Raw genomic sequence first — 15023 nt, forward strand, 5'->3', positions numbered from 1 at the left:
TTCAAAGTCTTTTAAGAGCCTAAATGGCGTGTGTGCGGTGGTCTCTGCTGGGTTCAGCACATTGGTCAACAGTTATGGGGAAAGTAGTGGTTGGCAGGCAAAAGACATTTGATGCAGTGTGAATATAAGCTGCTGTTAAGAAAGATGCATCCATCTTATTGTGGGACAATATCACATCCATCTGCTTTAATGTCTAATGTGAATGTTAGAGCATCAATGAGTGAGGCGTGCCCTGGTTTCATGGACTTGGAATGAAGCGTTTTGAAGCAGAGAAGCCTCTAATTTTCTGGTGTTTTTCTAATAACATTTTGGTTTTGGTTTTCAGAAAAGAACTTACACAAACACCAGCCAACTGCAAAACATTTAGGCTAAGGGTTTACCAAAATTCTCTTGTTTATTATCTGAAAATAATAACCTGGTTATGACTCAGCAAAACATCATGCAAATACTTGCAATTTCTTAGCCTACATTTATCACTTATACTTTTATGAACACCGTAGCTCTTTTCAGATCATCCTTTGGTTCCACACAGAGGTTAGATACGCCTTGCAATTACCTGAAAGTTCCCAACATGGAACAGGGCATGAAATTCAACTAATTAATTTTATGAACCTAATCTAATTACAAACCTGTAACCAATAATAAAATGAACTGTACAGGGTGATTGTGGAAGCAGTGTGATGCAGTACTATAACACCTGCTGCAGAACCAGCAAAGGTGCACGGTTGCAAACAACCTAAGGCTCTTCTAAAGTCGAGCTGATCTGAAAAATAATGCTGATCGGTAAATAGAAACATGTCGAGTATGTTGCGCAACAGCTTTGCATGCATTCAAAGCACCGACTGCATCTTATAAGGTTTTAAAGATGGAACGCCACAGTCTTTGGGGCAACCTCCCAAAGGCTGAGCAGGACATCTTAGGACATTTTAGGTAACAAAAACCATTTTTTAACACTGATGTGAAGAAAACCAACAGGCAGAAATATTGCAGCAAGTATGACCTCAGCAAGAGTTCTTGTGTGATCTTCGTGGTGTGCAGTGGTCAGGACCTAATAAAAACTAAACCGCTGAACTAACAACAGAGTATGGGCAGTGAAGACTCGATAACGCACACAGGAAAAGAACGCCAAACCATGAAGTGCAGTAACTCAGATTTCTTAGAAAGCGTATGCTGACATCAACAAAAAGCTGCTTGGATGATGTGGTTTAATTCAGTTTACGGCCTACAGCAAAGCAAACCAGTCAGGAACCCCATGCTGACCCATTCCCACTGCTCTCAGTTAGGGCTGAAACGATTAATCGGACTTATTGTGATTAATCGTGAAATACTTGTCAACTACTTTAGTAATCGATTAATCGCTAACTGTAGTGATTCCATATGTGCACTTCAAATAGGGCCTAATTAAATCTGTTTTATTACTTCTCACGTTCCAGTTTATCTATTTAAATTCTATTTTAACCATATTTATTAAAAAAGATGCAACATGTCAATAGCTAGAGGTCAACATTTCCTGTTATTCTGTATCACAAGTGAAACAAACTGTTGCAGTTCAGCAGAACATCTTGGTTTTACAGGATGTTGAAAAGTGCTTCCCTGGTCGCCACGTGGAGCAGTGGATGAAGCGTCCAGCATACAGAAACCACAGACCTCGCCGTCCCGAGTTCGAATCCTGTCCTCGGTTGCTTTGCCACATGTCTTTCTCCCCTTCTCTTAACCCTCATCCTGTCAGATTGCTGTAAATAAAGGTCACCAGAGCCCAAAACAATGATATAAAAAAAAAGAAAAAAAAAAGGTGTTCCCCCCTCATTTTTTTAATGAACTCAAACTAAGAATCTCGTTTTTAACATAGAAAAATCTCAATTTTGAAAATGCTTCAGAGTTGAACGGAACACCACATAAAAGAAAACCTTTAAAAAGTAAAAACCTGTGCACACTTCCATAATTTCTTCCATGTGTCACAGACATCTCCATTTAAGTAATGGCCCCCAGTGTTCTTGGTGATGCTTTCATGTTCCTGCAACTGCACCCCCCTCAGCGCTCCCTAGACACAGTGGCATCTCTAAGCAGGATAAAGTGCAATGTCACGCAAACTGGTCTGCTTTGAGGAACATAAGCCCGATGTGTTGCTTGACGCTCTAAATTTGGTAGATCCTAATCCAATGGAGCGACACTCAGATGTGGACAAATTAGCCAGATCCACGGATTCAAATCATCACAGCTTAAAAGAGCTACAGGATCCACAGCAGACCTGCAGAGGTCTTGGTGAGCCCTCACACCTAACAAGGTAATAAAACGTGAAATTTTATGACACATACAAAATCTTAAAAAATAACCTGTCCTGGCCTCTGAAGCAGTATGCATTTTAAGTACCAAACAAGTGGCTAATTTCGCTTAAAATCTGCTCATAAAAAATAATCTCCTTTTTTGACATACATTAGCTTATGAAAACTTACAAAAAAGTATAAAAGGAAAGTTAAGAGCCACGGGACTTTCTCTGAAAATGGGAAATAACACCTAGTCCACAACATAAATACATGTACATGGCCGCAGAGGTTTGATTTGAGTGGTAAATAAAGACCCTGCCTTCACATGTCCCAGAAAACCTAGCCTAAAATAGCTGTGTTCCACTGCCTACAGGCCTAAAATAAATATCTAGGTTAGGAAACTAGCCGGCCAGCCAGAACGCGGTGAGACGCAGATGGCAGCCAGAACAACCTGACCAAAAAGTAAAAGGCTTTGGGTTTAAAAGTTAGTGACATACCTGCAGACTCATTTGCTGGCAACAAAAATCCCTTTCCTCCGCCGAGCGCCAGAGCTAACTCGTGTTCCAAGTGGGAATTTAGCCTCCAGTGCCTCCATGGGACTGGTAGCAGTGGAGGGGCAGGACGGCACCATCGCAGAGCTCCTTAGAAGGGCTGCCGGGCCGTAGCGCGGCCGCACATATTCCAGGAAAGCGTGTCATCAGGCCGCTTAAGCCGCCCAAAGAATCGTCCATCTCACATGCACGCACTAATCTACGCGGGGTCACTCAAGGTAATCCCTGCTGAGCACTCTTTTTTGATTGGCACTCACAGCAGCACAGGGAGGGTTTTTTTTGGGCCTGTCAGCTGGTCGGACGATACCAAGTCGGGATTTTCAAGCAGGGGGTGGAGCTCTCACATGCTCCCAAGAAGTAAAAGTAAATGGAAAATGAAGAGAAAAAAAAAAGAAAAGAAAGAGCACACAATCAGCAGATAGGCTGCCAACGCTGACTCGGTCTCACTGAGGGTTTTCTTTTTTTTTTTTTTTTCACTCAGTTTCACTCACTTGTCCTACATTCCTCTGCTCTTTGCTGCTGCTCCTATCCCACTCCAACGACTCACTCTGCTCACTCAAATGCCAGTTGCTGGATCTTGGAAATCGGCCACACACTAATAAACAATTCCTTAAATTACAACCTAGAACAAACAAATATCCCATCTATAAATATAAAGTAAACAGGCTTTTCCCTCCATCTTCACCAGGGTTCTCTTAAACACTGGTGCCCTAACTGCAAACGTTAAACACTGAGGAAACTCATCCAGCGACTTGAATATGAAAAACGTTCTTGTGCTCAATAGGTATTCTGAAAACTTTAGTTTGCCACCTCCTCTTACGTAAAAACGTGCTCTACAGCCACACAGTTCTACTGCACAGCAGATGTACTGGACACAATGTTCTCTACAAGAGCTTGTGGCACAGGAAGCAAAGGGAACCAGCCAGAGGATGAGACCTGTCCTTAGCCTTGATTGCAAGATTTTCTCTGAACCAGTAACAAGCTGGAGGTTACTCTACCCATAACAGGATAAAGAATGAAAAAGACTAAATGAATGACATTTTTCAGTGATTGAAAACTAATGTTTGCAGAATGCTATAAAGACACTCTAGTGGGCTAAATACTAACAGAACGTCTTGCAGATAAATCAGTCTGATCACCAAACAACATCCAAGAACACTAGTAGCCAAACTAACAAAACAGCATTTATTATATCTCATTTCTCTCCTACCTTTGACTCAATAACCATCCAAGGGTACCAACATAACGCAGACTGAGGCCAAGTTCAAACTTTCAACACAATTTCAGCATTTAAATAACTTCCACCTTTGGGGTTGTTAGACTTAGACACAGACAGTGGAGATCAGGAACCAATCACCGAGCTTAGAGTCAGAATATAGTATGCAAAGATTAAGACTTCACAATATATATCATCATTGCAATATTACTATAGGGAATATTGTTCAGGTTTAGGTAGAGGAATTCCCTAAACTCTTCAGGAAATCCATGACCACATCCCAAAACAACAGCTTGGGTTATTTTTTAATCTCTGTAATTTCATAAAGATTTCCTTACAGGGACAGTATTGTGTAAAATAATAATGTTATTCCCTCATAAAAATAATACCTGAAATACCTGCTGTGATTCTTTCAGGCATGTTTGAGAAATCTTTTAATCTGCTGTGGCAACCATTTAGCTTAGACCTAGCGTCGCCTTTGAGGCGCAACCTCTCCTCGGAGCTGCAGTTTTCCAGCTTCCTTCTCACTTCCCCAATCAGCTCCTTCAGACTAGCCAGCAACAATTAGCAAACACCTGGGGAAGCTGCGCATCTGCTGAGCTCATTACATGAGCTACTTCTCTGCACAACACTTGTAAAAATGTTGTTGAAGGGTTAATAGAGGAGTGATGTGATGACTTCCTCTAGGTGGAGTTTCAGAAAGAGCTGGAGCTTTTTAAAGAGACAGAGACCCTATTTCAAGGCGTTAAATTAAATGATATAAGTCACATTTGATATATGTAGTATTTTTGTAACAAATGAAGGTAATGTAGTTACTTGATTCTGCTTTAAAATGGCACTATGTGCCTGAAAAATATATAATAGTGCCCCTTTAATTTTGGGCAATCAGCTGACACGTGAAACTGATCTTTATCCGCCTTAATTAAGTTTTGAAGATTTGCCACTGACTCCTTTTGCTCTGCCATGACAGGGTTAGTGAAAAAAAAAAAAATCAGTATTGGCAGGTCTTCTTAAATTTTCTTAAATATTGGACTTACCTGGTTCCGTCCTCTCCTTCTGCCATAGTTTCTCCTGACCAACGCCTTGTAGTTTTGGTTCTTTTTAGTCAAGTAGTAAAACAGCACACAGTCAGCGACACACTAAAACAAGGAAAAAGAACATTTTTATATGCTGTTTATTATTGTTATTAGATGAATTACGTCCAGCTGGTGTCTATTCAGATGTGACGGCAAACTTCACATTTACCTTCCTTTCAAGATACGAGGCAATCAAACCAAAATTCTTGGGATGTTGTATGAACCTGCGGGGTAAATGCATTCGTCACTCATCTAAACCAAACTCCCACTGCTGGGACTTAATAAAACCGGTGTGATAATTAAACACAGACTCACTTCTCCTTAAAAATCTCCCTCTCGTGTTCCGTCCAAACGTTCATGAACTGCCGAGCTTTGTACACCTTCATCGGGTCGTCCATCAGGCCGTTCATGTTGATGAACTTCACCCGCCTCTGCTCCGAGTCGTACATCATGGGAGGGATGACCGACAGCTGCCTCATTTGTTTCTCATTGTTCTGTAAGGCACAAAGGGGTCAGAGGTCAGACTAGGCTTGTTGAATAAGATCTAATACAGAAGGCAGTAGTTTAACTGTGACTTGCTTCAAGACAAAAATGCAATATCAGGCCAATTTATTGATGAGCTGGACAGTTTTTTTTCTTCTCTAAGCCTAAACTTTGTCACTTGAGGAACGTGATTCAGAAAAAGCTGAGCAATATCACTTTAAGCCAGCCTGAAGCCAAACAAACAACAGGTACAGACAATCAAGCTTTTAAATATAAAGATATACATGGAAGTTGCACAGTCATAGCTCTCAATGACTGGACTTGGTCACCCCGATGAAACTACGGGTGCACCAATTGCAATTTTCTGGCCAATCATAAATCTTTAAAAAGCTTGACTTGTCGATTCCAATTTTGGCCGATCGCGATTTTTGTAAATATAGCAACTATTGTTAACCAGCCACGTACAGTAGTAACCTGCTGGGCGTATCGGTCAGTTAGCCGTCCCTTTTGGGAACAGCGGCTGATTTTCAGAGCTTTGTGGAGGTAGATAAGATTGGTTTCAATCTTATCTACCTCCTTACATTCCTACCAAATGTATGGAAATTCAGACAATTTTTTTTTGTTGCACACATAGATAAAACCCTTCCTATTGTCACTTTACGCTAAAAGCTTAATGCTGAGCACCCAGCAGAACGGTTCCTTTCTCAAAATATTTAAAGATGGGACTTTTTGCCGCTTCAATGCGTTTTGTGAAAGTAGCAATGATGTATGAAGAAAACAAGACTCAGAAATCGCTTCCAAGAAGCAGATCAAAAAGACAAGATGGAAATATATACAATTCAACTGTAGAGCATGCCCTTGGCTACATGTAGCTAGTCAACCATTATTGTTTTGAAAACAGTAAGGGGAGACTCGTGATACTGACTTTAGGATGTGTCATGCTATGGCTTTATTATTTGTAAACTCGCAGCTGAGCAGCTTAACGCCATATTCACTCGTGAGTTATGAACGGGTCGGCTCGTCTTTGTGGGTTTGTGATGCAACTGTGTTGCGAAAGAAGCCGAAGTTTCTATTGTGGAGAAGTTGCAGGAAAATCAGGTGCTTCTGAAGTGCTTAAATACTTTCCCTCTCTAAGGAATGCAGTGGAAATCTCACAATAAGAACCAGCATGATTACGACTGGAAACAATTAAACCCCTACAGAAGAAGAGCACTTCAAATGTTCTGCAGCTGGTTCCCACCTCCTGTTCCGAGAGACCGTCGATGATTTCAGAGATCTCGTGCTCGCTCCTCGCTATTGTTGCGGAAAGACCCGTTCCTCTTTGTCCAACTCTGTGGGAGAAAAATGAAGTACCAACAATAATAACGTCGAATTTGTCTGCAGTGAAGATCCAACTTTAACACAACTGAAAAAGTCAGAATTTTAAAAAACGACCTATCGACTCGAGTGGTATAGCTTTAGCTTCACTCTGCTCAGATTTTAGTAAAGGAATGCTATGGTATTGCGTTTTAGGAAATAAAATGTTTGTCGCTAATATAGATTTTCATGACTTCATCAAACCGGTGCAAGGTGGCGAAGGATAATGAGCGACGCTCACCTTTGGAAGCGCTCCTGCTGCTCTCGCTGCTTGCGGATCTCGGGGAACTGCCGTTCGTAGTACTCCCGTGTTCTGCTCTCCTTGGCTTTACGTCTGGGGTTGTTCTCCATGCGCTCCACCTTCTTCTCCCATGCCTCCATCAGCTGGTCGTAGCGCTGGCAGATCTTCTGTTCCTGTGCACCGGGAAGGGGAAACGGCACCCTTGAATCAGGGGCGGTTTTTGTTCTTATGCGGAGAGTCGAGACAAGATCTCATCGGTTTTAAGTCTGTTGTCACCAAAGTGAATCAGAGAATCCGCAGTGGGATGTTGTTTTATATACAGGTTAGAAAAATAGAAGGAGTTCATTCACCATTTTAGGTCCATAATCACAGCAATCGACAGCATGTACTCCGACTAATATTTTCTCAAGATTAATTTAAAAGATAAAGATGTTACATTTTGTTTTGGAGAAAAAAAAAGTCTGCTTATAATAATTTTTGATGAATATCTGCTTTGTTCTTAAAAAAAACAACAACAACTTGTATTTCTGCTTGTAAATTTTAAAAAGAGACAACATTTCTCTAATAAAGTGGATGGGTGCATTTTCTTCAGAAGGTAAATGCTACAAAAAACTATTTACTTTAGTTCTTCTAAAGCTTATTTGCATACATTTAATGTCTACATGCAGAGAGCTCTCTGAATTCAAGTTGCAATTTTTGTTTGGCCACACAGTTTTGCCCAATAAAGCCGATTTCTGATTCTGAAAATGTGTAAAAAATTTTTAAGAGTAGTTCTTTTGTGAATTTACCTGAATTATTCCATCAAAAACTGAAAAATTGTTCAAACCTGCATTTGTTATTGTATCTATAATGAAAAATATTAAGTGTGTTCTTTATTGTGGAAGGCCAAAAGAGCCACATGGCTTAGATGCATAAGTAAAAATAATCTTTACATTTTTTATTTTTTTTTTATTTTCTGATCAACTTAAATTTATGACCTGAACTTGTTCCTATTTTCTCTCTTTAAAGGGGCGGCAGTACGCATTTTCCAGGCACAGTGCAATTTTGTAGCGTTTATAAAGTTATAAAAATGTTGCATACACCAAATATGACTTAAAAGAAATATGACTTAGTAATGTAATGCCTTCAAATTGGGGCGGACTGCTCTGTGAGGCGGAAGGCTCAGTGTGGAAGCTGCAGCTCCGGGGAGGAGATGCATGGAAAAGGCGGTGAGACCAAACGTTTTGCAAACCTGAATGGTTGCCATGGAAGATTAAAGGATTCCTCAAACATGAATGAATGTTTGAGGAATCATGAATGAATGAGCTTTACATGACAGGATGGAAAGCTAAAAAAAGTCAACTTTTACATAGCACGGCCTCATAATGTAATATTCAAAACTGATCAAAATCAAAATCTGCAGGTTTGACCTCAAACATCTGGAAAAGCCTGAGCAACAATAATGTTAACAAAACCGATTTCTCCGTCTACCAACCATGGTCACAACTATTCTCTGTAGGAAACGGAGCAACAACATGAGCACGTTATTTAAACAGTCAATGCAGCAGTCTTTTTTTTTCCCCTGAAAAAAAAATTTAAATAAGTCAAGCAAGTTGGTTGAGGCCAGAGCAGGAGCGAGTGAAGAAGCCGTTTGTTGTGGGTTTCAGTTTGTCATCGACTTCATTTCTGTCTCCCGTCCCATTCACAATCCGCTCCGGTGCAATCGTTACGTTTACAAATCCTCTTCAACGGGTCATGCCATTTCTATTACACAAGTTTATGTTGAAATCATCAAATAAAAACACAGTCTGTTTACTACCGAGGTCAGGAAAACTACTTAAATCCATAAATGCCTTGACGGAAAAGAGTTAAAATGTTTAGGGAAGAGGCTAACAAGGACAGAATGGTCCTTTTTTTTCTTTTTTTTCTCCGACCTTCTGCAGCGAGGGACCAACAATTCACCTTCCTCTTGGCACAAGGCCACCAGCGCTCTGCCATTGTTCACGGTCCAGAAGGTCTGCCTGAGCCCGACAAGGAGCTGCCAGAGAGGTTAGACTCGCTGAACCGCAGCGACACAAAAAAGATCTGCGTGTTTAAACACAAGGTGATTCTGCAATATTTAAATAACCGATAAGGCTGCGGTTTGGCAAGGCACTTCTCAGAAAGGCTGTTTGATGTGACAATATTTATTATTCCACTGCATACAAAAGTTGTTATTGCCCCACACAATGCGTCCAAACAAACGGGGGAAACCGAGGCGTCTCCTGTTCCCTAAATAATACAGCGGCTGTATAATTTTACAGCTTCCACAACCATGACCCACAGTCAAAAGAGCCTCGGCGAGCAGGTCCTCGTTTTGAAGCTGATCTGGTGCCAAAGCAGCAACGTGTGGCTTTTTTTTTTAATGATTATTTGAACAGAAATGTTTGAAAACTTTTTTTTTTATTGTTTTCTGTCTACTTCAGCTACATGCCACGAACACTTTCTGAAGACATTGGTTATAAAATGTATATATTATTACTGTAACGACCCGTCTTTACTTTGGGGCTGCAGCTAAATTATTTTAGTCATCAGTTAAATCAGATTTTTTTTTAAATTGGTGCCTCCTCCAGGTTTTTCTCTTAACCACTTAAGATTTTTCACACAATACTAGAAAAACAAAAATATAAAGATAAACAAATAATTCATTTTTAAAATATGAAAATAAACATTTTATTGCCTAAAATACAAAGATGCAACATTCTTTTAATTATTCCACTGCGTACAGTTGATCATTTGTAGCAAAGGAAGCATCTGCAGCTAAAAATACTTCCAACATGAAAATTTCAGCCCTTTCTGCTTGACTTAACGTCAACAGGATTCAGGATTGATCTGTTGATTATTTATTCTTAAGCAATTAATAACCGGGTAGCAAAAGCTGCTTGGTAGGATTTATTTTCACAGAATTTGAAGTGTGTAAAGCTAAAACTGTGTGAACATCCATAGATAGTCCTTGATAAACTCGAGTCTTGGTCCTGCTGACAACATTTTTAAAGGAAACCTTTGCAGATGTTTAGGCTCTGTTTTGACACAGCTTGTTGATGATGCTGCCATGCAGTTCCAGTGATTGCCCCATCATAGCAGTTCAGACAGGAAGCTGCAGCACTCAGATTCCACACAAGAGTTTTTTGGTGTGAATCTGGGGAGTCCAAAGTGGGGCGCAGGGGCCATTTGCAGCTCTCACAATGAATTTATGTGGCCCTTGACGACAACTGAAAAAATGTTCGCCGACTCAGACCATGATGCAGGTACGGCAGTTTCATTGACTGTTTCATTAACATATTACATGTTTGGTTTATTGCTGAGCTGGTAATACTAGAAAAAAAAGAAGAATTTTATAGCAATTTCAATAAAAAAACAATAATATGCAAAATTTTGTGGCCCCCTGAGTACATTCAACTTGACATTTTTGGCCCCCATGGCAAAACGTTTGGACACCACTGGTGTAAATGTAACAGGTGGAGAAACACTTGGGTTATTAGGGAAAACATAACAAAATAATGCAAATGGCTTTTTTGAAAGGACATTATGCAAACACGGGTTCTGATTGGTTTCAATCGCCTCCTTGAAGTTGGGGGAATGGCAGACATCAAATCCAGTTTTAAAATGCCTTTAAGGAGACCAGACCCAGTTTTGGAGATCACATGAGGACATCCACGACCAAAAGAAAAAAGAAAAAAAAAATAGACTCTGAACTCCACTCTGCTGTCAAATATATTTCTCAGAAGTCAATTTGGATTAAACTGGCTCCAAAACAAACGTGACGCCACATAACGTTGTTATCAGGTCAGCAGGTTTGTGTGGACTCATCAGATTTTAGCCAACAACACAGCTGCTCCAGTGAATTATTTACTTTTGAAGTAATTGGCAACTAATTTACAGTGTTATGTTTACATTATAAGGTAAAAAGGAAGCATATCATAAAGCCAACCTAAGTGCAGCCGGTCATTAAAAAAAAAAAAGTAGGAATAAATTGTAACCAGTGCTTCAGAGGTCATATGAGGACAAGTGGTCACATGTTGTGTTGTGCTGTGACTGTTGCACCGACTATGGGAAAGGAAAGGAGTTATCATGTTGTACCCATAATATCGACACACTCATACATAAAACAAGATGCAAGTTTGGAATCGTGTAACTCCAGGGTGAGGAAACTTACCCTTTGTTTACGTGCGTGGTTCCTCCTCTTAAAAAACAAAATCAGCTTCTTCCGCATGACTTGGTTTCTGAAACAAGACAGAAGTCCAGTGAGTTGTCATGATTATACAGGAATATTACTGATTGAATGTTGAGTTTAAAAAATGTAAAAAGATGATGATGGGCTGCACAGTGGCGCAGTTGGTAGAGCTGTTGCCTTGCAGCAAGAAGGTTCTGGGTTCGATTCCCGGCCTGGGGTCTTTCTGCATGGAGTTTGCATGTTCTCCCTGTGCGTGCGTGGGTTTTCTCCGGGTACTCCGGTTTCCACCCACAGTCTAAAAACATGACTGTCAGGTTAATTGGCCTCTCCAAATTGCCCCTAGGTGTGAGTGTGTGTGCATGGTTGTGTGTCCCGTCTGTCCCTGTGTTGCCCTGCGACAGACTGGCGACCTGTCCAGGGTGACCCCGCCTCTCGCCCGAAACGTTGGCTGGAGATGGGCACCAGCAACCCTCCCGACCCCACTGAGGGAAAAAGGGTGCAAGAAAATGGATGGATAAAAGATGATGATAATAATAATAATAATAATAATAATAATAATAACGCCTGCATGTGGCAAACTCAAAATAGGGTTCATAAACTTTGCCCACAGCAAAATTCAGGTAATTTAAAAGGGCACACTTTGGAGATAAAATTAATACAAATGACCTAAAAAAAAAATTTAATTAATTAATAATTTAAAAAAGGACAATTTCAATTATTATCGAAATTACATTATGATTGTTATTAATAATGTCTTGGTGATAGTGTTCAAAGTTCTAGACAAACTAAAATAAAAAACTTTTGCGTTTTGAAATCTTTTTCTCACTCCTTATGACAACAAATCCTCCAATTTCAATAATATAGAAGACATAAGCCACCCTGTATTTCAATTACACACATAAATAAGTAATTGAGACATTGGGAATTATCACACTGAAACAATCCAAACTAATTGTCTGAAGGTAAATTACCATCCTGTGCAAATTCATTGCTTAAATATAAAATATAAAAAAGTAATTAAAAAAAATCTCTAAAGAAATGTTCTTGTTAAGTTTTCTGGCATTTAACAATTACAAATAATTTTGCTAATTTTAGTTGACCTAAAACAAGAGAAGTTTAGTCTGATTTAACTTTAGACAGTGAAAAGAAATGCATCCATGTCTTTTTTTAATATAAATAACATTTTCCAACTTTAGGCTTTTAATCAAACGTTAAATTGAACTTTATTACAAAACTGTGGCGTTTGAATATCCAGCACTCTGTAGGATTTCATACAGAAATGAAGCACTTTCTAAACTTTGGAAAATATCTAATTGAGATTCAAACATGTTGAAGGATTTTAAGCACCTAAAAATCAAAAAGTCTCCTATAAAATGTTATGTTTGTGTTTGGTGAGTACCTTTAAAAAAAAAAAGAAGCATCTCTGAATCTTTCCAGTAATCCATCCAGCAATGATTTGTCCTTAAATGATTTGCGTATTTTGTGACACACACAAAATACCGGGAATTCTTCCGTTTACAAATGCTGGTGGTATGTGTATGTGTATGTGTATGTGTATGTGTGTGTGTGTGTGTGTGTGTGTGTGCGTGTGCGTGTGCGTGTGGGGTGGGGGACAGTGAGGCCGTTGACCCTGAGAGCGTGGCCTGTTCACTCGGTTCACACAGAATCGCTCTCTGTCCTGATAAAAGGCAGAGCCAGATGGGTCGCTCTCGTGGTACACGCTGATAAGAGCTCTCTTTTTTTGTTGTTGTTCCAGACGACACAGCCTTCAACCCCTCATGCAACCTATTCTGAACACACACACACACACACACACACACACACATCGTCGCTTCCTCTCGCAGCCGCTCTCCTTGGTGTGAGCAGTAGGTCAGCCAGGTGACTCAGCAATCAGATTAGACTGAATTATCAGAGAGGTTTATGAGACCTCGGGTCGTAGTTGAACAGTTTCCATGGCGAGCGTCTGCGGCGGCACGCTAACGAGATGAATAAAAGCAGGTACTCACGTTTTGATGTTGTCGTGGTACACCTTTGTGTCTGACGGCTGGTTGTACAAAGGCTATTAAAAAGAAGAAAAAGAAGAAGAAAATAATTATTACGGTTGCTGTGCAATATGTCATCCTTGTGCATTAGTGTTAGGGACACCACAAGAAATCTGCTAGCGACCGGTATTAGACCGTTTTTAGCTTGACCGACCCTGACCGGCGGAACCAGACGGAAACTTCTCAATAAATGAGTCGTATGTGAGCCGCTACTAGCTTCTGCAAACGACAACACATGTTTTTTTGTGTGTGGAAGCTGACACAATGTTAGGCGGTGAGGTGTCTGAACATGATGGAGGAAGAAAAGATGCGTGAGAAAGTATATCTGACGTTTCCAAACATGTCTGAATATTATTTGAATTGAAAGAGAGAGCGAGATTTTCAACAGATAGCAAGAAGGGTAAAAAGAGGTTTTATCCTTTACATCTTTGAACATAATTTCATCATACAAATTATACACAACCTTTTGTCTTTGATGCAACATGTCAGTAAAAGTGTGTTTTCCATGCATGTAATTAAGCACCACTCATTAAGACTTAAATGCCGTCCTTATTTACATCTTCCATCCTTAAACAGAATCGGGAAGCAGTAAAAATTGCAGAGTTGTATAATAACTAGTTACATTTACTTAAGTAGCATTTTAGAAACAATTTCCTTGTTTGATTAGGTTTATGTTGCTGTATTTTTTTACTTTTGAGTAATTTTATTTTGAAGTACCACTACTTTTATTCGATTACAATTCTTGGATATTTTGTAATCATGTTATTTATTTTGGTCCTTAAAATGCAAAAATAACTTTAAATTTTCAGCCATCTTAAGATATAATTTTTGAACATTAAATGGTTGATTTTTTTTTTATCATACTTGAGCAGCCTTTTTACCAAATACTTTTTTTACTCTTGAATAATTTCTCGGACGGCTACTTTTTACTTTTGCTTGAGTAAAAATATGTTGAAGTAGTGCTATCCTACCGCCTCAAAAACGGTCTAAACAAAATTTGAATTGGTGCATCTCTAATTATTTAAAATTCTCAAAGATAAAGAAAAAAAAATCCATAAAATAATCACAATTAATTAACGTACCAGCTCAACTTTGGGGCCAAGACCTTCCAATATTTTATGAGCCTCCTCAGCTTTTTTCTGAAAAGAAAGCATTGACATCACAACAGACGCTTAATGAGTTACTCTGAACAGCTTAGTGATACTTTTTGTGCTATTGGTGTCCTAATTAAAATAAACATTTTCACTTTTACAATTATCACAAGGGTACCACAAAATATTGTGACGAAATTTTAAGTTCATATCCTCAACCCCTAAGTGAAATTATTCCATGAAAAAACTTGAGAAACTCTGCGAACCAACGAAGTTTGGAAACATTCGTTGGTTCTTCTCTAGTGTTAGCCAAAGTTATTAAGAGCCATTTTGGAACATCCAACGAGCCATTTGCGGCTCCGGGACCGCAGGTTGCAGATCCCTGAGCTAGTGCAATAGCAAAAATCCTAATTAAATACACTAATATTGATAGCTGCGACACGTTACCACGTTGAAAAGTTTAAGGCCCTGCAAGCACGCAGCTGCACCAAGGGGGAAAAAGAGCAAAGAA

At 39.5% G+C, this 15023-nt stretch overlaps 1 protein-coding gene across 7 annotated transcripts in view; it reads right to left on the reverse strand.

Annotated features, from left to right (window-relative positions):
- The window catches only part of ncor1 (nuclear receptor corepressor 1), a 65841-nt gene that overhangs the window by 36742 nt on the left and 14076 nt on the right, over window positions 1-15023 (reverse strand). For all 7 annotated transcript variants that reach the window (XM_017308555.1, XM_008428070.2, XM_017308558.1 and 4 more), the window contains exons 7-14: window positions 14504-14560; window positions 13386-13438; window positions 11362-11428; window positions 7188-7360; window positions 6831-6921; window positions 5423-5601; window positions 5277-5331; window positions 5069-5170 (exon numbers count right to left, since the gene is read on the reverse strand). In XM_017308555.1, coding sequence (XP_017164044.1) covers window positions 5069-5170; window positions 5277-5331; window positions 5423-5601; window positions 6831-6921; window positions 7188-7360; window positions 11362-11428; window positions 13386-13438; window positions 14504-14560 — 777 coding nt within the window. The remainder of the gene's footprint in view (window positions 1-5068; window positions 5171-5276; window positions 5332-5422; window positions 5602-6830; window positions 6922-7187; window positions 7361-11361; window positions 11429-13385; window positions 13439-14503; window positions 14561-15023) is intronic.

Source organism: Poecilia reticulata, linkage group LG14 (assembly GCF_000633615.1).
Source record: "Poecilia reticulata strain Guanapo linkage group LG14, Guppy_female_1.0+MT, whole genome shotgun sequence".
In the NCBI taxonomy this organism is placed as follows: domain Eukaryota; kingdom Metazoa; phylum Chordata; class Actinopteri; order Cyprinodontiformes; family Poeciliidae; genus Poecilia; species Poecilia reticulata.